Consider the following 26,563-nt stretch of genomic DNA (forward strand, 5'->3'; position numbering starts at 1 on the left):
CCTCGAGCTGGCTAAGGTATATTGACCTATGATGACATCACAGAACGTGATGTCATTTGACCCCACCCCAAAGTGACATCACAGGAAGCGATGGAACACAACCGTTCACCCTTGACAAAACAGGAAGGGGCCTCACATAGCATTGTTCCTAAGTGCACTATGAAACATATGGTTATGATATCACTGACATGTGATATACATTCCATACAAGAATGCATCACCATATGTATCATTGATATCAGTGTGTATAGGCCCATATTACCAAATGATTGTGAATACAAGCAGACGTCCATGACCAAATGATAATGATGTTATTATATAGCACTTACGCTTAAGCGCTTTACATAGAACAAATATGCAAACACTATCACCCAACCTGTGTTGGTACTCATTTATCGACCTCAGAAGGATGAAAGGCTGAGTTGAGGCGTTTAAGAACAGACTAAATCAGTGACTCACTCCCTGAAGTGTGCCTGAAATAAACCTTTAATGAGTCTAGCAATTATTGTATAGAATTCCAGAAAGACAAATTATGTGGTATTCCCATTCTTTCTTGTTTAGGGCCACTGCTCAAAGTTTTACACTTGTGGAACCCCGTGTTGTTTTGAGAGGCTTGAACAAGAAAGGCAGCCACTCCAGAAACAGAGAGCCACACGCCGCTGGCCACTACCCAGGAGTTTACATTTGTTTTAAATCCGTTTTGTTTTTACATTCTTTTTTAGGGTAGCAAGGGCGAGCACGTGGTGAGCAAGGGAGATCGCGTGTGTAGCAGGCAACCCTCGGTGCTCGGAAACCACTAGGGTGGTGATTTGGCGCAGAATGAAAGCGTATTCACGTAAAGGTAACCGACCCAGCATTCCCCTTTGCTGCATACTACAGGTGGGATATTGCAAATGTCGGCAAAGCCCGGCTGCAATGACTCTTCTTCGCCCTCCTAGCCTTGCCTGGGTAATCGCCAGCAATGCCCTGCCACTTACCATGCGGCCTGCACTGCATTGCGCCTGCAGGGTGCACATCATAACTGCTTTCACCTGTTTGTCCTGCACCTACCCGCAGCACCATTTACCACCTCTTCCCGTGGGTGCGGATTTAGGAATCGTGGCCGAATTTATTTTCGCCGAACTCCATTTTTGCAGAATTTCTTTATGCCGATCACCACTTTTTTTTTACCTCAAAATGCAACCCTCACTTACACCCCCAAAACTCCCGTCTATGCACTTTACCCCAACTTGCCTTCTCAATTTCGCAGTAACAAAAAAGTGGTAAAAAAATGTGGCCAAAACATATTCGGCGAAAGTGTATGTCGGCCCAAGTGGAGTATGGAGTGTATCCACCGTTTGGACCCGTCAGGCTTCCAACACTAGCAACCGAGCTAGCCATGCTCACAGCACCCAGCTCACCAAGGCATTGGATCTGATGCCGCCGTAAGTAGCAGTCGTGTCCTGGGCAATGCAGCCTTTATGCCAGTTATGGACGGTTGCAAGGCACTGTTATGTTACGCCATGTCACACTATGATTTACTGGAGTGCTCATTCTGTGCATGAATCCACTTCCAGGCAACCTTCAGTGCCAGAAGCCCGCCCTATGGCCGTCTTCCACTTTAGAAATCCCAAGGCCACACAACATAACATATCATAACATCAAAAAAATAACATGACTGGCTTCTCGATACCAACTTGTGTCGGGTAAAGACCAGTATTTAGACGCTTTGTATCCTCGTTAAAACCAACTGACCCTACACGTTGCCCTGCTGCTGTAAGATCTCTGCATGGGTCGGTGTGCATAATTAGCACGCATCCCTATTGAGAGATGTCATGCATATCACACAATCATTCAATAAAAAAGCTCCTTAAAGCAAAGGGTCAGGCGAGAAAAGAAGTAGCCTGCCTTCACTCCTAAAATAAATGTGTGAAAGTGGAGGGTACATGAATGCCTAGGTTTATATTCATACAAACTACAGCGTGCCTGTATCCAAATTATGCACATTTTGATCAAGAAGAGTTCTGATGCATAGGGAGGCAAGTTGATATGCCCAGGATCACACAATTCAGTCAAGTTTGGACACACAAATAGAACAGAGGTCTCTTTGTTGTACATTCAGCACTGTAATATCTCAAGATAGCACCCACTTTTGCTCCCTCCGTAAAACAAATATAGATATTAGAGGTGATAAGCAATTCAAGAATAAAGCTAAAACACCAGGCAGTGCATTGCCATCATTTTTAGGAGAAATCCCCTCCTCCATTCTGATATCCTCCAAATGTCAAAAGTACTTAATGAGTTGATCATAATCAAAATATAGCTTAGGAGATATATGGATTAACAGTTTGAAATCAAAGTTTACTCTCCACTTACCAATTGGCATAACTAGAAAGAAAGGCAGCCAGCAGAGGATGAAGCATCCTACCACGATCCCCAGGGTCTTGGCCGCTTTCTTCTCCCTGGAGAACTTCAGAAGCCGCACCGAGAAGTGGGTCTTGTTCTTGGAGCTGGATGTGGAGTCGCATGTTTCTGAGGTGTACTTGCGATGGATGCGGAGGGTGACCTCCTCTGAGTCGGACTTGTCCGTCTTCATTCCCAAGGCTAGGTTTTTGCTCTCCCGCTTGGCCACGATGTACACTCGACAATACATGACCAAGATGATGGTCAAGGGGATATAGAAGGAGCCAAATGCTGAGAAGATGGCGTAGCCAGGCTCCTCTGTAATTTTGCATATGGTTTCGTCCTCTGGGGCGGGCTCCTTCCAGCCGAACAAAGGTCCAATGGATATGACCAGCGACAGGGCCCATATGCAGAGCAAGACTATGATCCCTCTCTTATCGGTCATTATGGTTGGGTACCTTAACGGGTAGCTTACACCAATGTACCGGTCTATGGATATGGCACACAAGCTCATAATTGATGCGGTGCAGCAGAGAACATCCACGGCTGCCCAGATGTTGCAAAAGATCCTCCCGAACACCCAGTATCCTAGGATCTCAAAAGTCGCCGAGAAGGGCAGCACCGTGGAGGTCAACAAGAGGTCCGCCACGGCTAGGTTGACGATGAAGTAGTGGGTCACAGTCTGAAGATGTCTATGGCAAGCTACGGAAAGTATGACCAAAATATTCCCCAGCACCCCGAAAAAGATGAAGCCACCTAGTATGATCCCGACCGCGATGGCCCTGGAGAGGTTGATGCCCCCCGCGGTCTGGGTGCAGTTGATGCAGTCTGGGGGGATCTGAAGTGTCCTGTTTTCAAGAAGCAGAACCATTGTCATGCGGGTGACACTTTCAGGTTTTATCTTGTACAAGGGTGGCTTGGCTGATGCTGCTGGGGTGGAATTCAAATTCTGGATCAGAGCATTCATCCCGCCGTAGAGACACAACTGGATATCATTGTAAAAAAATATATATACATAATAGTAATAAACTTCACTCCTTGATTAGAAGTCGGTGTTTTGGCTTCTTCGGGGGTGGCCTTCAAACTCACTTTTGGAATCAGTAAAAGACAAGCTAAATGCAAAGTTTCCAGTTTCCATCCTTAGGCCCCTCGGATATTTCGACGTCCATTCGCCGTGTTTTGTGCCCCTCCCTCTTCAGGACACAGACCGGCTGTGTGAGATGGATGACATATGTCGGCATTGCTGCGTTACCCAAATAGTTTGGGTGGACAGGCTGGGTCGTGCTCGCGGCCGCGTGCCCCCACGCTTTTCTTTCGCTTCCCAGGCTTGTCTTCGCCGAATGATTTATAAGACGCGCGGCAGAGTCCTGCTCTCTGGGGCGCCATGGTCACAGAGCCTTGTCATTTCTGTGGCGCGGCTTTTGCTGGCGAGGTATAAATCCGCGACATGTGTGACCGCCGGTGGCTTTGCCCTTTTCAGAGCCGCGTGGTGGCGGGGTGGGCGGGGGGCGCGGGGGGTGAAGGCGGCTCAGGGGAGTTCCCCGGCACCGGCGTCCGCTCCCTTTGCTGCCCAGGTCCTCGTGCTACTGCAGCTCTGTCTTGCGGATGGACGGGGTCTTCGCGAAGCTGTGCTGCTCTTAGGGGCGGGCGCTGGGGGCGGTGGGCTTGGTATGGCTTCCAGTTTTCTATACCTGCCAGTCAGCCCCTTGAGTTCTGTGCTCTGTCTCCTAGAGGTCCCAAAGAAATACAGATTTAAATTAGCTTTACATGCCCTTCACATTCTCGTCATCAATGTGTAAAATGGCCATCATGCCGTTTTTTACTGATTCGTCGGTTGTTGTCTATTCTGAGCCTGGACCAAATCCCAGTAATCCTCTAATCCAGGGGTCAGCCAACCTGGCTGGAAATTAAAGCAGAGGGGCCGCCCCTGGTTGCTGTGCACGGTGTGCAATCGGGTAAACGCACACCCTTGTACCTGTGTTGGCTGCAGGGGAGATTAAGTGTAAGAAAAATACCAGTACGTATGCGATATTACTGCGGGGGGATTCTTTTGAGGGCGCGCTTCGATTTTAGACTAACTTTGTGGGCGCTATCTTTATAAGGACGTCGCGGGAACGCAAGGTAGAGAAACTGTCTAGATGTTTTGGGTTGGGGTGCAGCCTCCAGATACCGGCCAGCAGAGCACAGCGCCCGCACGCTGTCCATGGTGGACGCCAGAGCGAGCCATGCATGTGCTCTTGCATATGTTTAGAACTATGCATAGGCAGTCGTTTTGGCCTCCGCGGCTAAGGCGTTCAGAAGCCAGAAGGCGGATGCATCTTCGGCCAGCCGGTAGCACGTGCCCTTACACAGAGGTGACCCCAGGCAAACATTTGGGGTAGTGGGAGGTGGGGGGGAGGGGGTCGGCAGGCTAACACTTAAAATGTTGGGAGTGGCACTTACTTCAGAGACTGTGAGAGAGGGGCAACGGTACTTGTTTGGACTCAGCTAACTTCTTTATGCATTCTAATGAGTCTGGTGTGGCTCCAATGTTACAATCAATTAACTCTCTCCTTTAAGTCTGAATCCACACACTTAAAGACTGCTGTGAGCATGTGCTGTCCCACCCACCACTCCAATCCCACCCCTGGCATGCAAGTACTAACCCCACATCACCGTTTCAATTGCCTCTAAATGTGTTCCTATGAATGCAAGTGCTACAGTGAAATGCTTTAAGTTAGTAATTGCAGGGCGTGTGTTAACAGCGAAGCACAGGCACCGTTTAAACTCGGTGCCCTATCCTGTCCGAGTCGACATAGCCCAACATTTCAGGAGAGGGGGAGCGAGGGCAGAGCCCATCTGATGCCCTCACATGTTAGCAGTCCCTTTCATGATGCCGTGTACATTCATTCACGAACCACTGATTTACCATTTAGGAAGCACCAGGCGCTACCCTGCAAAGGAAGGGGCATAAGATTCAAACACTAGAAGCGTCCGGAGACTGGGTAGAGGCTGAGAGCATGGAATGCTCCGCTGCAGCCCCCGCACAGAGCCCCCGTGAGTCACAGTACCAGCGTCCTCCCTTGGCCACCCCTGGACGGGCGATCTCAGGGCAGGCTTTGCAGAGGTTGCACAACCCTGTGTTGCATGGGACACTGACGTCACGTCTGGGGTCTATATCCCGGCAACACGCAGTCTGAGTAAGTGTTGGGGGGCGGGGGAAGGGGAGGATTGGGCATGGTCAGCGGAGGTGGCCAAACCAAATCTGGCTTCTTCGTAATATCAGAGCCCATGGTCTTCTACATCAACTCTCTTCCCTTTTCGTCTCTTGGTAAAACACCTTAAACATGATACCTGAATGGCCACAATGCATACCCCCCCACAGATTCAGCCAACATTTCAGCAGATGGCGAAAGGAGCATTTGGAAGCAGGGAGTTAACCAGAGGTTGGTCTAGAAGTGGCTTAAATGTTGAATGTGGAACCAGAAACATCAGGGTTCTAATCCCAGCACCCCCCTGCGTCTTGATCGTGTGATGGTGAGCACATTCCTGCATTTTCTTGTACTTTCGCTTTAAATTGTGGCCCTAACTATTTTGCTTGGGGGCAGGATGCAAGTAGCCCCCTTATGGCACAGGAGCACACGGAACACGCCAAAACCCCCAAAACAACGTGGATGCACGTTTTTTAGATTGAACAGACGCTGCCCGCTAGTTTATGGAACAATATAGCAACGCGATGTGCATACGAACATGCTTTCACGACTTTTTACGTAGTTGTAGGGCGCACTATTCCGTTAAAAACTAAAATATGATCACAGAAATGGAAGCCTTGGTCAGAACCGGCGAAGTGTCGGAAGCATTTAAAAGAAACCTTACTCAGCCCGAATTGCACCTAATATTCACACAGACTGCAAGGAAACGCTGCGAATCCTGTGTCTAGAACAGAGGGAGCATACTGCCACCGACCAAGAGAAGCCATAAACTGCCCACTGCAGGTTGGGTGCAGAGGGGCACTTACCTCTCCTGGCGCGCGCCCAGGGCGTCCCCCAAGATCTGACAGGGTGGCCTGCTTCGCCAGCCGGCCCATTGCAGGAATCTCTCGTCTTTCCGCTCAGCCCGCCTCGTTGTGAGCCCTGTTACTTGGTCACGCGCGGGGTGGGGGCGGTAGTTGTCTTTCTCCGGCACCCCGTCCCGCAGGCTGCTGCTCTACAGGCTCTCTGTCAGTTTCTGAGTGGGGAGCGCGGATCCCGTGCCGCCGCGCCGCTCCAACACAACTTTACTGCTGTTCCAATGGACCGCAGAGCGGGAGCGCCTGCCGCCTACCGTAATGCGCCGTGAAGCTGGGCGGCGGGGCTGCCATCCAAGATCCAGCCCTCGCTGCAACACCATGACACACTCTGATGATCGCTGCGGGGAGCGGTGTGATAGGGGCGGCGGACAGGCATCGTTCGGTTGCGATTGGCAGCCGCGGAAGTCTATATAGCGCCCTGCTCATTCGTCTGGGGCGCCGCCATGGGTTCTGCAGCGGGCAGGTTTATAGCATCAGTTCAGATATGACAGCTGGCAAGTGGATCCTTGCCTCGTTGCTTTGCTTGTGAACTGGCACCATTCTGCGGCATCGGCTGGCATCCTGCTCGTCCGCAATGGTCCCGAGGAACATGTGTGGTTGTGTTGTCTCTATGCCCCGGACACACCGGGAAATGAAATGGACGGCGGGCAGGAGAGATCCTAGCGCTTGGTGCATAGCTGCTAAGGAGCCGAAAGGGCAGTAGGTAATCACCTACCAGGAAGACACAGCAGTTCGCATGCATCGGCAGGCGCATGGGGCTGGCAGAGGTTAGCATTGCGATGCCAAGGTGCCCCAAAACAGGTCTTCAAAGGAAATAATGACCTTTGTTAAAACATGTACCTTTAACATTTTCTACAAAAAGCCATTTTTTTTCCCTCCAAAATCCTCAGGTTCATGCAGTTGTGCATTCATTTAAGGAGCTACAGGGTCCACACGTTATTAAACACAAGCAAGCAACAGGTCAAGCAACCTCTCCAGGGAAACGCTTGCTCACAGTTATGAAGGAATGGTATTAGCAGGAGGGCAAACGTTGCCTTGGGGCAAAAATGCATCGAACCAATGCGTTTTTTTTTCTCCATTTGAGCGATTCTTGCCCTATTGCCAGGCCGTTCAATATTTCACTTTCAGCGGTGCAGCCCTCTTGCCTTGCGGCCACAGGTTGGGCCCTTACCGGTGGGCACTGCTTTACATGGAAAACAAGAAGTGCCGGTACTCACCAAGCTTCGAAGCGCCAGTCATTTCGGTGTGGCAGCCAGGGCACAGGTCACTTTTAGGCACAACCTGTTGTTTGCAGGCCCCGTGAGCTAAATTGATGTGACCAAGAGCACACACTCTGGTAAAGCGGTGTATCTGAGATCCTTTCACACAGACTTCCTGTTTGTTGTTCTGCATTGTGTTAAGCAAGTTTGAATAACTATATTAAATGAGACTTTTTTTGCGTATCAAACTAGGAGATATAGCTGTAAACTAAGCTTTAGAAGCGGACTTTAATGAGTGTTCGCTTTCATTGCCTCATAAGAAATGTGTTAGGTAACTGGAGCTGTGTGCGAGTTTTCAGTTTAAAACGTTCCATCAATACTCCAATTACTTAAACATTACACATTAGAATAGGCTCTGCTAATAAAGAAACATCTTAGAAAAGTAATTTCCTAGGCTTCCCGAATCAATCCCTGCTCCATGAAGGGACACCATTAGTAACAGGTGCAGCCCACTTGTTGCGCACCTTTTGTGCTGAGAGGACAGCAGATGTGTGTTTGTCTCTCCTTTTGTTCAGGCAGGGTTGACCCGGAAGGAGACATATCAAGCACTGTAGGTGCTGGAGGGAGGAGGTGCTGCTAACATGGACAGTCGGGTGCTGTTCGCCCCCCAACTGGCAAGATACATACCAGCCCGCTGAAGCCCACCTTGGCTAAATACCAGAGGCCAGGCTAGCTCCTTTTATTTGTGGCACAACACGGCACAACATTAAACATTTGACACTTTCACTTCAAACCAAACAATAACATGTTCAGTACTTTTTACAACCCCAGACGATCGGCAGCACATTTCTGTTTAATATTCTTATTCCTTGTCACCCCCTTTCCCATTCTCTCTTTCTTTATTTACAGACAGCTTTCTTTTTCCTTATCCATTCATTTTCCAACATACGTATGTATCACTCACCAAACCTCCCCGAGCCTCCCGGTCTGGGTGAAACACATTGGCAGTCGCCGCTCATGGGCTGCAGGGAGCACCGTTATGCTTTCCTTTCTCCACCAGCCCAAGCTGGAAGATGACGACCACGGGGGGTGCCCTACCTCATTTTACCATGCCCTCACTGTGCGCTGTGCTAACAGGGGGCCGTTTACTCTTGGTCCGCTTTACATTCCATGAGGAGGTTTGTTTTGGCACTGTTCGATCACCTGGGTTACCGCCACAGCAAAAAGGGGTTTTAACCCCTTTGTCACCCCAACTAGTGCAAAAACTGGCATACCATTCACAGCCTCGCCCACTTAGGGCGTCCTCCAAGTTCAGAAAAAAAAGGTACCAGCCCATCTCCGACAGGTGAATCCCGTCCTTCTCGTAATACCCAGGCACTCCTAGGTTTATGAGCCCATACCTGAATGTTGAGAAACCAGCCCTCCTACAAAATGTTGCCATTGCCATGTTCAGCTTTTTTCTAGACTTCTCAACAGCTGAGTTTGACTTGGCCTCTCGCCACATGAACCTAGGAATCATTTCTGACCATATCAATTTGCAAGCGTCCAAGGCCTTGCTCAGTGACCAGACTGTGCAGCACATTTCATGCAGCAGATGACGTCTGCACAATTGGTTCAGGACATTCCACTCTATGTGGATTATTACTACGGCGGGGGGGGGGGCTCCTCTTTGATCAATGCTGCCACTGTTTTCTCCTGTTCATCCCATCTCATTCCTTCCTTACCAAACCAAAGGATCACATCTGGCGTCCTAATGTATTTTTTATAGGCCCTTGGTTTCCATCGCCCGATCTGCTTAATCCCCTGGATGCTGCGTCAGCTCCTGCTGCTGTGGTGGCTGCTACTATTCTAAACGAGGGGGTGCTGTTATGAAAGATTTCATAATTGTATGTAATTTTCCCTCCATGTGTCAACCCCCAAACTTTTTGCTGCTGTTTTAACATCATTTACTGACTTTGCCAGAGAAGCACCGCCTTCAGCTGCACTCCTCTGGGCTGTCACTCACTTTTTATGGGGAAACTGGCATGCCTTTAAGACAGCCAGTACTGGGATACTTTGTTTCCCTTAGTCCTTTCCTCATTTTGCAGCTTTTGTGCAACATGTAACAAGTGTGCAATGTATGTTACAATACAGCACCCTTGGGTCTATAGTCATTTCCAAAGGCCTAGATACTCTCACTGGACTTTTTATGAACTGTGTAGATGTGCCATGGACAGGACTGGTTGCAGCTATATTTTCACATTATCTTTAAACCTTTCCTGCCATGTTAACCACAATAACCACATTTGGCACAAATAGGTGGCCTGGCTTCAAAATGGCCATGCCACAAGGTTCTTTGTCCTGTCCTTTGGCCATCTTGCCACCCTTCACCTTCTCCAGGCCAAGCTGACCCAGATCGGTCCTTATTTGGTCATGCACTTTCCCGCGAATCCCAATGCTTTCGCGGGCTTCTGCATGCCTTGTGTGTGTGCCTCCAGGATGTGGGCTGGAATGTCTGATTCCAATACACATCCTTGGTGCCAGAGAGTCTAGAGTGCCACGAATGCCTGGGACCACCATGGTCCGTGATTGGTACACGTATGGAGTGTGTGTTTGTGAGCAGAACTCCCATTGGGTCCTCTCTGTTTTGTCACAAAGGGAACCTTGGATAAGAGGAGGCTGAAAACACCACTACCATGTCAATCTCCTGAGTTCACACCAAACCAAGGATAGGATTCAAGTATCCTGCAACACGAAGCCGAGTCGAGGAACCGCTGGTGACCCACTGGAAGGTTTGGCACCCTGAGCCCGCTGTCATCCCGTGGGACCCCTCTGCATCTGGTCATCCTAGAAGGTCTGCGAAGATGCTTCGACCCATTGGAATAGTGGGACCAATTATTCTCGGCACCTACATCAAACCCTGCAAGTAAGCTTTCTCGGAAGTGCCCCTGGGCCAACCAGCAGACTGACCAGCTTACCCAGTTGCTTTGCTCTGTCACAGCCGTCATTTTGAGGAGGCCCTCGAAACTTGGTATACTGCTAGCTCTGTGTCCCCGGCACATTTTGGACACTTGACGTTCCCAGGTCTGAAGTGAGACGAGTGCGCCAGGACCGGAGTAAACGCGGTTACCGTGTTGCCCTGCCACAGCAACGTCCTTTGCAAGTTTGCTGCATTTGTGACCCTCTTGCCTCTGAAGCCTGCTGCAGTGAAACTGGGTTAATTCATCCACCCAGAGTGGAGAAATCGCCACTGTCCCATTTGGGAATCATCGCTGTATCTCAGGAACTGAAAGGTGCCAAGACATCATTTTTGCTGCATTCAAACCTGCCAGCGAAGTGGACTGAACTGGCAAAGTTTGGGTCTGCTTGCATCAGGGACCGGTGAGTACTCCATACCCCAACCAGTGGCCCCTAGCGCAAGAGCCCATTTTTACGCCCGAGTGGCCCCTGAGGGCCCCTCTCCTTTCCACCGCTATTGTGAAATAGCGATTCCATCCCACACTCTCAAACTGCCTCTGCCTTCAAGTGGAGGTCCTTCTTGAATAGTGGGAACTTGTTCTGCATGGCCTCATCCACCTTCCTGAGCTGCTAGAGACCCTGGAAGAGACCCTTGTCTGCCCATTGGCACAAACGCGTGCACCTGCATAACATGTACCATTGAGCAAAAGGTTCCTCTCTCTTCGTAGGGCTTGAGCTGCCTCTTAGTTAGGTGTATTGTTGATGTTGAACTGGGCCTGAAGACTATCTGCAATGTCTGTTTCCTTCCCCTCAAGGTTGTCGACATATTCCGTGCATTTAACCCTTTAGACCCCATTGGTATATTGTATATATATTGTATTGATTGTGATGTGTTGGTTTATTTAGTGTTGCTGTGATTCTTTTGCTATGGTCTATGTTACAAAGGCCTTGTAATAAATGTGTCTATATTTTTAATATAACACCTGTCTGGAGTAATTTGAAGGGGTCCTTGCTTTGTGTGCTCATTGAGGTCTTTCAGTCACCCTCACGCCTCCTGAGACTTAGTCTTGACCTCCTGCCAAAGCTACCTTGATTGGTCTGGCTTGTCCAGAGGTTACCCTGTTCCAAGAAACTAGGCTGGCCTTCTGAACCTCTGCACACTAGGTCAGAGTTCAGAAATCCTTCTTAACAGGTGCCATGCTGTTTTGTGTTCCTACCCACTCTTCTCAACACCATGCCGAAAACCGCCCTGAACTGAAACACTGTAAGTGGAAGATTTTCCATGTGAACCAACAGATTCCTTGCGCTTCTGGGTCTCAGGGCCAGGAAAATGCTTAGCAGACACACTGGGCAGCAGCTGCCTTCTCTAATGCAGCGCAGCCAGAAGCATTGCCCTTTCCCTTCCTGATCTATCTTTGACCTTCTCAGAAAATGGCCACCTCGTGCACCTGCAGCTTCACGTCAGCCTCCCTGAGGCCGACCTTGCCATCACCTGCCTTGTTTGCCACAGCCAGCTCTCTAACCCTAGATGCCCTGAAAAAGGCTAAGCTGAAAGCTGCTCCGATGAGTTTGATCTCATAACCCCCTTTGCATACCACTGTGGCCTCGCTCATTATACACATCAGATCCTGGAAGGAGATGGGGTGCCTGTGAGCTGGCTCCCTACCTTCCACACCCAGCCCTTCATAGCTGCCCTTATAACCTCGCTTATTGTGGGGTCTGATTCTCCTCTGGTCCTGCTGAAGAAAGCCATGGCTGCTAAGGTGGTTGCTGCCATTGCCTGCTTCTCTTAGCCCTGCAGACCCCTGTTACTAACTTTACAATGGCCTGCTCTCCAATTACTACACTGGACTTTTTTATTGCCAGAAACTCTTCCAATGCCCATTGTACTGCTGCAACGTACCTGGGTCCACCAAATTGTCCACAAGTGTCCTTAAAACGTCCTCGCTATCCCCCAGAGCATCTACAGCATTTCTGACATCTCTTCTGCCCGCAGTGCGAGCTGCCTGAATCTCTGCCACTGCAAACAAGACAATGCATCAGCCATGCTGTTCTGCATGCCTGGAACATGCCTCAACCTCATCTCCGTATTCAGACTCCTACATGTAAGTGTCAAGAACTTCAGCAGGGCAAGCACTAATGGGCAGCTCGCTGCACCTCTCTTCACTACCTGTACTACTGCTTGGTTATCTCACCACAGTGTGATCTTCTTATCGACCAACATCTCCTGCCATTTGTGGAAGTTGACTGCAATGGGGAACAGCTCCAGGAATGTTATGTTCCCTGTCAACCTCTCCTCATTCCATGCCCCTGGCCAAGCGCTCCCGCACCAGCTCCCTGCCAGGAGCACTCTGAATCCCACACCTCCTGAAGCATCTGTGAATAGCTCTATCCCCTCGCTAGACTGCCATGGCTCCATCAGTACTTACACCCCATTGTAGGATTTCAGGAATCTCTCCCATACTTGGAGGTCTGTCTTCAATCTCATCCCCAGACACATGCAGTGGTGTGCATGCGCCAACCCACCACGTTTTTTGGCCAAGCCTTCTTGCAAAAACCCTGCCAGCTGGCATCACCCAGCCTGCAAAGTTGCGTTGCCCCATTAGCTTCTGCAACTCGGCTAAGGTTGCTTTTTCTTTCCTCCCACACTCTTGCATTGCCTCTCTGAACAGCTCTATGGATGGGAGCCAGCGCAGCCCCTCAATGGTATCAATCTCCATAGCCAGGAAAGTCATGTTTATGGTTGGCCTAACCGTTTTCTTTCCCCAGCCAGTGGGATGTCCAAGTGCTCTGCCAGTTGTTCGAAAGCGCTTAGGGTAACCTCACAATCTTTTTACCTTTCCACCCTACAAACAGGAAATCGTCCAGGTAATCTACCACTTTAGCCCTTGAACATCTTTTCCTCAATGCCCACTCCAAGAAGGTGCTCAACAGCTCGAAGTAGTGACACGAGATAGCACAGCCCATACACATGCACTTGTCAAAATAGCGCTTTTCTTGAAACTGGAGCCCCAGCAAAATTAAGCTCTCAGGGTAGACTGGCAATAGTCAACATGCAGGCTCAATGTCCACTTTTGCCAACAGCGATCGTCTGACCGCTTCCTTCACCAAATCGAGTGACTCATCAAAGGAAGTGTACTCCACTGAACACTGATCCGGATCTAGACCGCTGTTTACGGATGCTCCCCTAAGGTAAGAGAGATGGTGGATTAGTGTGAATTTCCCCTCTTTCCTCTTTGGGACCAGCCCTAGGTGGGAAACCTCAAATTCCTCAAGGGGGCACTGTGAATGGCCCCTTTATCCTAACTAGCTTTATCTCCTTTTTTTATTTTCAAATCCACTATCTCCGGTTTAATGACTGCTGACGTCAAGTTTTTTGGGACCACCCCGCTCAGAACATTGTGGCTTGGTATCTTAAAACCCTCTGAGAAACCCTTTAAAAGTTTCTCAGCTGCTATTCTGTCATGATACGAGCTCAGCAGCGGCCATAGAGCCTCGAGTTTGATGGGGGTTGGGGCTGTTTCCCTCAACCTAGGTTCCATCTCCCTTCTGCCTTGATTTCTCCCTCTGCTTGGGGCCGTGTGGCTCCTTACTTCCGCACCGGGCAGCCACGTGGTCTCTGCTGCCTTTGCTGTACGTGTGCCTGAACTTGCAGTTGGCTCCCCAAGTTCAGTTCCGTTTTTTCAGTTTTTCTTCAGGTGGTATTCTTCCCCGATCCATTGCCCCTGGACCAGGCAACACCCCTGCCCAAACAGGGCCGCCTTGTTCCCTTGCTACTCTGATAAGTCGTGTCCCTCCAATTCGGGTAATTCCTCTTCCTAACTGGCTCTGCTCCCCAACTTACATGCTCTTGTGCCCATTTCTAAATATCATCTTGTGAATGTACCCCGACACATCATCACCATCCCAGTTCATGCACGGAAACATTTGAATCTTTAACCTGAAGCCCTCATCATTTTTGAGCTAAGCACCCCCTATTTACCTCAGGGCCTTGACAATGCGCTGCTCATACGTTATTGGCGCAGCAGCATCACCTGGGTACTCCACCATTATGAAGGTGTACCTCCTGAAGTCATACAGCAAATTCATGATGTTCCTCACTCTCTTCCTGCTTTCCTTCCTGTCATCCTCCTTCTTGGTCTACTTCACTATGCCAAAACTACCTGCTCCAGCTCGAGTAAGGTAAACATGTAAATAAAGACCTTGCTCCAAATTATTTCTTTTACTTCCAAGGGTCGTGCCAGACTAGGCCCGCTGCCCTTGTGGCCATGGGTGTGCAGTGCACCCTGGGTCCCTTCTGACCACTACTGCTGAAGCAAGTGTGTCTCCTTGCCTTTCCGCCCCTTGGTTGCCCCTCCTTTTGAGCCCCCATGCTTCCTCTGAAAGCCCACTGTAAGAGGACAGGCTACATCCTTAGTCCCAAGAGCTCGCCAGCTTGGTTCGATAGCTGTGCACCTCCCCTGTGGCAATTGACTAGGTGCCACTCCGTCCTTCGCCTTCACTCCCCCCCACAAAGTGGCTGCATAATTTCATCCTATAGGGACCCTCCTTTGTTCCACCAGTGCTATGTTTGTGCTTTCTTCCACGATTAAATTTCAATTATTGACCCGCCAGTTCTCATTCAATCCTTCCAATGCTCTTTCAACGTGCATTTCTACCATCTTTGCAATTTTCTCAGCCAAAGCGTCCTGTTCTGCGGCCGCCTTTAAGGTCCCTAGCAGCTTCTTAGCTCTGGCATTCGCCTGCTGTCTATGCTTTGGTGATTCCCTCTCGCCATTAGCTTTTTCCGCCTTCACGTACGCCTTCCTCGCTCTTTGAGGTCTCTTGGCACCTGGAGGGTCATTATCTTCTTCTATGCCTTTCCTTTTTTAGCACCACCTCCAGTCTGTCTGGCATTTTTCCATCATCATCTCATTCTCCTTCTCTGTGGGCTCTGACCACCCACTCTCTGGGGGCGTGTCTGGGATGTAGTCTTCCCCTCTGGATCTTGCAGCACCACCAACCCTTCCTGCTCCTTCACTTCCTTTCCTGCTGTTTGCGCTATGCGCCAGTCTGCGCCTCTGTCTCTTGTGGCTGCTCTGATTCTCCTCAGCAGGTCTGCTATCTGGTCGGAAGTGTCTCTTCTTCCTTCTACCATTATTTCTTACGTGCCCCAGCCACCGCCTGGCTCTGAGGATCTCCTGGGCTGGGTCACTCTCCACCTTTCTCAGCACGTTGCCCATCTTGATTTGGCCCCCCAATCAGTGGCATAACACAAAATGTGGGGGCCCCCCTGTGAGCCATTCTGAGGGCCCCTCCAACTTTGTAACAAATTACGAGTCGTGCTACACTCTGGGCCGGCCTAGATTATCACGCTTGCACAATACGCACAAACGTGCTGCTTAAGGGGTGTTAGTGACTTTTGGACAAAAAACATATTTTGCTTTAGATATACATTTTTTTTTTCTGTCCTTTATTTATGTTGTTACGATGTCCTTTTACAAAAAATAGTACAATATTGTGTATAATTTCTAAACAAGAAAAATACGTACGATTAATAATTTGAATTGCTTAATTACTTTTCTACAAATAAGGGATTTGTGCCTTATTTTTCCAAACAATGTGACAATGTACTTATTAAGATACTAGGCTTACTATTTGAAGCCAGAACCTGCAAATTATTCGAATTAAACTTATTAGACACCCCAATTCAAGGGAAGTGTCACCAAATGTACCTGTGGTTGGAACACCCCTCTTTGGTTCGCTTAAGGGGTATGCCACACACAGCACTAGGAGAAAGATATACATATGTGTTTTAATGCAATATACACCACACATTCTGAGAAAAAATGGCTAAAAAGCCAGAGTGTTTGAAATTGTTTTGTAGGGTAACACCAATCCACTACATGCAAGTCACCAACAGTGCACAGGAACATTAATGCTTTGCTATTAAAGATACCATGCCACATTGAAAATATGTCTCACTGGCTGCACAATGTAGACCAGTGTAGAGACGTGATAACATTACAGTAAAGCATGCTAGGCCACATTTAGACATACCTAGACTGGTTGCACCAAAATGCCAGTCGAAGCAATAACACTCATCAAGAAGAGAGCACACATTCAAGCCCAGGTCCCTGCGGCCTCTAACAACACGGCCGAAACTCTTTAAAATCTGCAAGGAACTGGTCAATCCTGTTGCAGTTTCTACCTCTCCTGTTCCCTCCCAGGCCCTTTGTGAGGCTGTGGCCTCTCACTTCTCAGGACATCCTGTTCTCCATCTCCTCTTCCTCTCCCTCTTCCTTTCTCATTTCTCCTCTCCTTTGGCCATCTCTACCTCTCCTCCTCATTTCTCCTCTTTCTCTCTGACAACACCTGATGAGGTTTATAGACACATCCGATCTATGAAAGTGTCATCCAAAATGGTGCTCCCCTGCTCCTCTAGAACCATTAAGCACCATATTGACACCCTTGTTCCAGCCTTGGCCAATTTCTGTAATGACTCTTTCACCACTGGAAGGTTCCCCTCTTCCTTTAAGCACTCCCTTGTGCACCAACTCCTCAAGAAGCCGCCCGCCGATCCTACCTGCCCGGCAAGCTATCACCCAATCTCTATCACCCCTTTCCTGGGCAAACTCTTGGACAAGCTGGCCATCTCCCAGCATACTCTCCACACTAAATCTGTTAGTTGTCTCCATGTTCATCAGTCTGGCTTCAGAGCTGCCAGAGGCACGGAAACTGCTCTCCTGAACACCCGTGAAGATCTGCCCTCTAACCTTGATTCCAGCATTCCTTCTTTCCTAATCCTCCTTGATCTTTCCTCTACTTTCGACACAGTCAACCACGCCATCCTGATCAATCGCCTACGCAAGAAACTGGGAATCATGGATCAGTCCCTGGAGTGGCTGATCTCCTTCCTCTTGGATGCCCCTCCCAGGTCCAATTTGGTCCCTTTCTCTCCACACCTCTCTCTCTACCTGTGGCGTTGCCCAGGGCTCTATCCTGTCAGTCTGGTTTTTCAACCTCTACTTGGCCACTTTGGCACTCCTGATCTCTACCTTCTCCTTTAACTTTCAGTGTTATGCGGATAACACTCAGCTTTCCTTCAGTCTCCTCTCCTCTCTTGCTCATTCTATCCACGATTCAGGATTGGTGCACCTCTAACGATCTCTGCCTTAATGCCGGTAAGATGGAGATCCTTTTCATTGGGGCCCCTACCCCTCCTTTCCCTCTCTCACTCTGGCTGCCCACCTTGGGCCCTCTTCTTTTGCCTTCCTGCGAGGCAAAAAACCTTGGTGTCATCTCTGACACCACTCTCTCTTTCTCTCCTCACATCTCAGACGTCGCCAAGAAGTCCCTCTATTCCTCAAAGAGACTCTTCCCTTTCTCACTTTCCCCCAGTAGCTAACTGTCTCTAGAGCCCTGTTTCTTTCTAGGCTGGGCTATTGCGTCAACCTCTTTCTAAATCTGCTTCCTCTACTCTCCGCCCTCTGCAACTAATCCAGAACAGGACTGCAAGACTTATCCTTGGCCTCAAGCCCAGGGATCATATCTCTCCAGCCCTGAAATCTCTCCACTCGCTCCTGGTGGCTGCAAGGATCAAGTTCAAGACCCTTTGCATTGTCCACAAGCTTTATGGGTCAGGGCCCACACTACATCCAATGCTCTCTTCCAAAATACCTTCCTTCTCGAGCCCTTCCGCTAGCTTCCTCCAACTCTCGAAGGGTAGATGCTTCTCCAGGCAGAGAGTGGGGGTAGATCTCTCTCCTCTGCAGGTGACTCCCTCTGGAATGGCCTTCCTGCCCCTCTCAAATGTGAGCTGACTACTTGAAGTTCCGAAGCAGCTCAAAACATTCCTCTTCTCCTCTGCTTTCTCTCTCTCCCTCCCCTGCTGACCTACCTGACCTACCTGTCTGCTGTACCGAAATTATTGCTCGGCTAACCTTAGAGTCTCACTGAGTCCAGGATCTTTCTTGATCAGTAACCCTTGCACTACCTCCTGGCCTACCACATTGGGTCTGTAACTGTAACCCTACTGTCCCTTGTTCTCCTTGCACTACCCAGAGCCGTGCTGCACTGGGTGCTCTTACTCAGAGCGTTACTGCCCTGTTTTCCCCTCCACTCTTCCTTGCACTTCCCCCTCCATTTCCCCTTGCATTTCTCGTTCTCGCAATTGCACAATCTGAATGGCACAAGGCCTAGTAAGATAGTTTGTCTTGTCCTCCCTCTATCTTCCCTCCCATGTCTTGTCGCGCCTAGAAATACAGGCATGTTATAATTGACCTATATCATATCATATAATTTCATCACAGATGCCCAGAAAAATATACAATGCCGCAGTAAGAATCTGCTAGACTGGCAGCACCCAAACGCCAGTCTAGCCAGGTAATTACAACTACCAGGACTGCTTTATCAGAAATGTGCAGTAAAAAAAAAGTCCTACCAAACTGAGGAATGACTAGACTGGCTTCACCAAAATGCCTCTCTAACCACTAATACCACATTTCATGCCTGCTTAGCCTGGACATGGACAACCATTATGATTTATCGCACAAACCTGCCCCCCACACATCCCCAAAACCCTCCTACCCCCTACCCTAACCTCCAAAATCAGCTCCTTGGCCCAGAATTACCTTAATGTCCTGCTTCCTTGTCCCAGAGCTTACGTATGAGGCTCCTTGCCTCACAGGTAAGTACTGGGATGCCAAAGAGTGGGACTAGGTGTAATAAAGATTACAGGTAGCTAAATCGGGAATTACCTCCATGTACCTCTACCTCATCCCAGTACTTGCGTATTAGGCAGAGTGCCTCATACACAAGTAATGCCCAATACACAAGTACAGGGACGAGGAAGAATAGGGCTAGAAGTAATGATGATTACCAATAAGTAATCAAGGTATTAAACACAAGCAGTGGTGCAACACCATTGTGTTGACTGGGCTTCAGCACTCCCCCCACCCTGAAATTTTGGGCTATGTTGACTCAACCTGGTTGACCTTCACAGCAGTTGCTTGACAGAACAGGACAAAGATGTTAAACAGCACCCAGGTTTCGCTCTTACAAGGGCCCAGCAATTACTAATGTAAAGCATTTCACTGTTAGTACCTGCATTCAAATGGCAAATGTTTTAGGCAATTTAATTCGTGATGTGGGTTTAGTACTTGCATGCCAGGGGAGTGATTGGAAGGGTAGAGAGGGAACAGGAGACCGCTCATTCTCACAGCAGTCCATAAGAGGATGTTTTCAGACTTAAAGGAGAGTTAACTGCTTGTTACATCGAAGCTGCACTAGAATAGTCTCATTAAAATGTGTAAAGGAGTTAGATACCCCAACACAAATAAGTTTGCCTCTCCCCCATCGCCCGTGAATTTAGCACCTCTCCCAACATTTAAAGGATTAGCCCTCCAAAATGTAGGTTTTGTTGCACCCCTGAACACAAGCACACACACCATTCACCATATACACAAACGCACACCCAGCCATCCATACATTTAAGTGTGTACTCTTTCACCATACAGGCACACACAACCAGGCACCCACCCATACATTTAAGTGTGCACCCTTTCACCAAACACTCACACATGCAGCAAGCTATACATTTAAGTGTGCACCTTTTCACTGTACACACACACATGAACAACCAGCCACCCATACATTTGTGTGCACCCTTTCAAAATACACTCACAGATGCACACGTCATGGGGTTGAGGTGAGCCCTATTACTTCAAAAAAAGAAATTGTTTCCTTTTAAAGTCACTCTGACTTCATAAAGAAATTATTTCCACTAAGGGCCGAACCATAATGGAAATCATTTCTTTATGAAGGCAGAGTGAATTCAAAAATAAATGATTTCTTTTTGAAGCCACAGGGTTCCTCCACCCCATGACATGGAGGACTCCAGCCTGGAGTATTCCATGTCATGGGGTCGGGGGAGCCTTCAGACTTCAAAAATAAAGTTTCTTTTTGTAGTCACTCTGCCTTCATCAAGATATTTAAGAAATGTTTTCTGTTGCAGAAATAATGCAGTGAATTAAAAAAGAAACACTAAAAAAATAAAGAATGTGGTAAAGTAATTGTTTTCTTTTTTTTCTCTTCAAGTTGGGCCCCCTGCCAGGACATGTGCTAGCAGGGCCCCACGCCGCCCCATTACGCCAGTGCCCCCAATGCTGCTGTCCTTCAATATGTCTTAATGCCCGGTGTCGTGCTGGCAAGCCACACAATCCTGCTTCCAGATTTTTTTTTAAGTACTGTGATGAGTAAGATGAGTCACTTCAGTCCTTTTGCCAGCTGCACCGAAGAAAATGGTGCTCAATGCAGTCCCTTATGCTTCTTTCTGAGTAACAATGGCTGCCACACTTCTGGAATGCTTGTATGTTTTTTTTTTATCATATGTGTGTTTTTTTTTAATACTGTGACAAAGAAGCTGCTGGTTGCCTTGAGGTGGGCCCAGTTTTACTGCCCTACCCAAAATGGGCACCACACTTCCCTGATGTTTTAGGTCCTTTCTTCTAATTCACCATTGCAACGTTCTGTGTCTTTTGATGCAGTCCTTCAAATGGCTTTGCCTCACTGACTTTGTCTCACTCTCCCAATGCCGGCTTGGAGGTCCCCGATCAGGTTACAGGCTTGTGTGGGGCGGAATGGGCAGGACTCACAGGTGTTTCCTCTGCTTTACCAAATTCAGTTGCACATGGCCCCTTTTGTTTTTTCGGTCGCCATTTGCTAATAATGAATCTTTGCGCCTGTTTCATCTTCACTAAGGAGCACCGTCCGTGTCTGCAGATGGATGAACGGGGCACTTCACACTGGCCACTCGACCAGCCTGCACTCCTGCTGGATTGCAGGATCTTTCCCTGTGCAGCAAGACCCTTCTGCCAGGGCTCCTGCCTGCATGTATCAACTTTCTCAGTTGCTGGATAGATGGCTGCTCGCTCTCTGATCCAGTGCTCCTGTGCTGATGCACACTCCTATTATTCCCAGGAAGCTGCGCCTCAATACCATAGATGTTTGATGGTCCGTAACGGTGATCCTGCTGTAGGGGGAGCAGAAATGCAAAGAGACCGTTCCCCCTGGCAGGTACTACATATAGGGGCCATACTTTTTGGCCTCACTTCCTTTTCCTGCACCTCCTTACTGAGGCAGCAGGTGGGGTAGGCATACTCAGCCCTTCCACCATGTTATGCCTTCAAGCCTGGCAAAGACTGCAGAAGCTTAGTCCTTTAAATTGTGATAAAGTGAAATGAAAAACTTTAATTTTCACCTCGCCACATAGTAGAGTGCTGGTGCTCTCTTTCAGGTGTTGAGAAGTGCAGGTACTCAAAAATTAAAAAATAAGAAGTGCAGGTACTGAGGGCCAGCCCATTTGAAGCACTGCTTGTGGGTTAAGACTTGAATGCGAGAAATATGATCAGTGCACCCTTTTCCCTACTGCTAATACTGTGCAATTTATTTACTGGTAAACTTTATTACTCAGAGTCCGCTCTTTGTCCCAGTCAAAATCCCACAGTTTGCTGAAAATCGTTAGATGCTAATAGTGCCATGTCTTCATGCCTTCAGATAAAATCAAATAAAAACAAAAAGTGAAGGTCTGTGGAGAGAAAACATGATAAGTAAACTTGTGGAAGAGGAGAACATGGTGGAGCTAGAAACAAGAGTTTTCTGTTTTAAGAATCGATTGCCACCTCCGAAAGAAAAATGAATCAAACCAAAAAGCAGTTTGACAATATTTTTTAGAACCTTCTAGACTTGAGACCGAAAAAGATCATTTGATAGAGAGATTGAAAAGAGGATATTACTTCTTGTTCAGATTGTTCTAGATACCACAATCCAAGCAGGGGAAGTGACTTGGAAAATGGGAGGGAAATGGTGGGTTCCTGTTCCATTTGTAATTTCAAAATGTATGTTTATTCCCACAAAATTCTTAACCAACCTACCTGAACTTGAGCTTGAGGAAAATGCGCACATGGTGGTCATCCACGGTCACGTTCATGAAACCCCAAACATGAGAAAGATACATTCAGATATTTCCATCAATTCACACTTTCTCTCCAAGTTGGAAATGAAAGATGAAAAGTTTTTCATGTCGATCCAAGTTCAGGCACAGTGTGACTTATTGGCTCTCATAGATACAATACAGGGTCTTGGGTAAACTTTATCTCCCGCTCGAGGAACCAACCATGAACCAAGGAAGAGTTGAACATCATTACATTACCATCAAACCTCAAACCTCTTCATAGGGAACTGCACAATTTAGCTAGAAAGGACATTTCAGTAGATGAAATTACCAAAGTAGAACTCAAAATTGGGTGACATTGACTAGCCCATCCAGTGACGGTCATGTCTCCTCAGGGCACATCCTTTTAGGGAACAATGTATTACAAAAGCTTTCACCATTGATAGATTGTATGATGTAGGTCCTCTGGACCCAAACTCACTGCCCAATCAAGTTAAAAAGAAGTGGCAATTATGTCACTTTGAATTGTACTTTTCATCTGATTGAAAAGCATCCAGAATGAGAAGAAGTCAATTTATAAATACACAACTCCCTGACATAACTATCATGTAAGTGGTGGGACAAAATGATTGCAATTGGACTTCCACTTACCTTTAAAAATAAATATTCAGTCAATTGATGAGTGACTTTCTACTCTGGATGGAAATGCATTGATGTTAGTTCCATGGCGGATTTCTAGTGAGGGTCTAGGTGAACCCACTGATAACCCAGGATATCAAATAAGCAGTCAAGCTACTATACGAAGGAAAGGAGAGCTACTAGTATTTCCCATTCAAATAAAGGAGGCAAGGATCCTGTTCTCTTAAAAGTCTGTTTGCCTCAATTAAGAAGCTTTATCAGTGAAAAACAGCTTACATGATGACAAAAAGATGCAAAGATTCCCACATTTAATCTGCTTGATAAATGGGAATATGGCCTTCATACTGTTGATTCAAAACACATGCTTACTAACAGATGTATGCTGAAGAACAGTTGGAACAAAAATATTAAATCATAATTGCTGGGTCATAAGAAATGTTTTTTGTTTTTATTTATAGAGCGCAACAAGCCAAAGCACTGAACAATGTTGAATCAAAAACAGTACATTAACTCAAAAATTGACTTGTCTAAATAAAATAAAATTAAGAGGACAGAAGGTGGTCATTTAAGAGGGAGCAAAACAAAGGATAAGAAGAAAGGGAATTGTGGAATATTTTTTATCCACGCCAATGCGCCACACTGCACCCCTTTGCCAATGGGGAAAGAAAACTGCAAAAAATGGAGGCGATAACCCCTGTGCGTACTAAATCTGCAAAATTGTACATGGTTCACAAACCACAAAAGAGCTGCACACCCTGCCACACACACAGGCAAAGTTGGTGTAAAAACAGGAATCACCACTGTCACCTGTCATCTGTCACCTGAAACAAGGCTACAGAAGGCAAAATCTGAAAATGCCCTTAAAAAAATCAGTCAATTTCCCAGAGAATTATGGAAAGGAAAGTGTGCTGAAATCATGGATTGTTCAGGCAGTCAGGGGAATCCAGGCATCACTGCCTGACAGCTGCCTAAGGAAATTGGCTGTCAAACCCAATTTAAAAGTGTTTTCTTTTTCCCGAGGAAGTGAAAAATCTGTGTGTTTAAAGCATTTTTCTGTGAAGGGGTTAAATCCTTTAAAATGTCAAAATCGAGTATAAACTCTGTCCATTTTATATCTTTTAAATAAAAGGTTGTAGGTGAATTTTACAGAAACTCAGTCTGGAGCTAATCAGCTATTTAATTCTGATCTGACAGTACCTGGCATGGCAAAGTTGACATCTTAGCTTGACACTCTGTTGCTACAGGAAGGCTTAAGTGATGGTAATGGTTCCCGCATAATGACAACATGCAGCACAATGGGACCTCAGTAGATTTTCGTCTGGGGCTGAACCGAGGACAATGGCAAGCCGCCCAACTGATCTCTACAGGGGAGCTTCCCTCCAGGAAGAGGGACACACCTCCCTAATCAAAAGGACTGGACAGCTGCTACTTGAGAAGGGGAGGTTACCAAGGAGAACTTTGATTTTAAATCCTTATGTTTGATTCAAGTTTAGAACTCTTTAACTGAGCAACCTAAAGAGGAACACATCTGAAATTTGATAGACATTAAACTAATTTCAGCCTTGTGATTTGAAGACATTGATGAAAGTTGTACCATTTATGGAACCAAAGTTATGAAAAATGTCTTACTGTAGCAGAGCGATCAATGTTGCAAACCTAAAATTGTATGTACATGATCCACTGATCAGCGCCGAGAGATGTACTGAAGTAGAAATGATTAATCCAAACCGTTGTAGTTGAAATTGATAAAAATCCGTAGACTAACCAAGACAACTCGCACAAGGATGCGGAGTGAATGTGAATGTAGACAATCGAATAAAAAATATATGTGTCCAATTCTATTAGGGTACATAATGTTAGAAATGTACATTTGTGCAAAAGTATGTTTTGATAAAAATCAAGGTGGGAGTTCCTAGATCCTCTCATAAGGATGACAGCTCTGTTCAGACCACCAACCAGGACAAAGCACATGCCTGTAGCCACTCACAGACATGGGGATGTGTTTTTGAAGTTCTGCCCACACCATAAACATTGCAATGGATAAATATACGAGTTTCACTACACATTGGACACACTGCTTCCAGAAACCATCCAGATTTACGCGCAGCACCTTGATCCAGAACTCTTCATCTTGTAGCTGACTCCAGAACATTTTGAAGACCCAGATTTCTTTGCAGAATCCAGACTTTAGCATTGCAGAACTCTTGCTAGCTAGACCCAATTGCAAACCTCCAGAACTTAAAAGGATAATTCTGATTCAGCTTGGCTTGCTACCATTAAGGCTGGCCTGCTGAAACTTGCATCCTGTCATCTACCGTGTCCAGTAACCAGAAGGGGACCTTCCTTATCCAGTCTGAGGTGCAGTGCAAAATTGACCAGAACCGCGCCGCTGATCCAAATCCCTCCAGTGGGGCCCTGCTGCCGGTAGACCTGATCTACCCTATGGCCAGAGCTGACGGTCCAATTTAATTTCAAAGGACTGTAAGTATGAATAGGAAGAACAGTGACCCATAGTATATCTGCACTGTATTATCCAAATCTCAGCCCATCCCATCTTTAAATTCAGAACCCTAGTATTGTTAGAATCCTTCTTGCTCTGACTTTTTTCTCGCCTGTGTCACAAAAACATATCTCCCTAGTGATTTTGAATAACTAGAGTAAACCCCAGAAATCGAGTATCCACCACGGAATGGTTGCGCTGACCACGTAGCTGTGAAGTTTCATGTGTGGCATCCTCTTTTCATAGTCTTAATATAGAATAAGTAAACCTATCTGTCATTTTTAAATTCGAATTTCCGTCTCCATTTTCGCGCCTATTTTGCAAAAACGCCTTTTACTAAAACCTCTATAACTTCTTCAATTTTAAAGATAGAAATGAAATTTCAACTCTCACTGATACCTAAGACCCTTAGCTACATCAAAGTGAACAATGTATTCGACCTGTTTTTCTCCAATATCGCATAGGAAAAGTTTGCCACAAATTTGCAATTTTAGTCAAATTTACATGTATCTTTTGCCCATTTCAAAGTGCTTCTTCCATCCCATCCTGATCTGAAGTGTGTATTGTTGTTTATATTATACCCCATGTGTGTTAGGACTTGTTTAGAGTTTCTTTCTTTAGAAGTGTTCTCCATTTAAGTATTTTGGACCATTTTGCAGCATTTCAGAAAGCCATTTTTCACCTGTCATTTTAAAAGAGTCCATTTCCAAAAACGGTTTTCTCTCTTGTTTGGGGAGGGAAGATTGCCTATAAACTATAGACCTTGGGCCTCATTACGACCCTGGCACTGACGGAATGAAGGGGGCCGGTACGGGACCGGCCCCCTTTATTCCGTCAGGGCCGATTGAGAGGTTCCCTTTACAGGACCCGGATCAGACGTCTGGTAAAACTAGGTGTCTTTTCCGGGTCCCGCGAGGGGAAGAGGC

At 47.2% G+C, this 26,563-nt stretch overlaps 1 protein-coding gene across 1 annotated transcript in view; it reads right to left on the reverse strand.

Annotated features, from left to right (window-relative positions):
• The window catches only part of ADRA1A (adrenoceptor alpha 1A), a 465,213-nt gene extending 458,303 nt beyond the window's left edge, over positions 1-6,910 (reverse strand). The window contains exons 1-2 of the mRNA XM_069618859.1: positions 6,380-6,910; positions 2,356-4,109 (exon numbers count right to left, since the gene is read on the reverse strand). Coding sequence (XP_069474960.1) covers positions 2,356-3,349 — 994 coding nt within the window. The 5' untranslated portion in view covers positions 3,350-4,109; positions 6,380-6,910. The remainder of the gene's footprint in view (positions 1-2,355; positions 4,110-6,379) is intronic.
• Between the last annotated feature and the right edge of the window lie 19,653 nt (positions 6,911-26,563).

Source organism: Ambystoma mexicanum, chromosome 10 (genome assembly GCF_040938575.1).
Source record: "Ambystoma mexicanum isolate Mex_15411 chromosome 10, UKY_AmexF1_1, whole genome shotgun sequence".
Lineage (NCBI taxonomy): Eukaryota > Metazoa > Chordata > Amphibia > Caudata > Ambystomatidae > Ambystoma > Ambystoma mexicanum.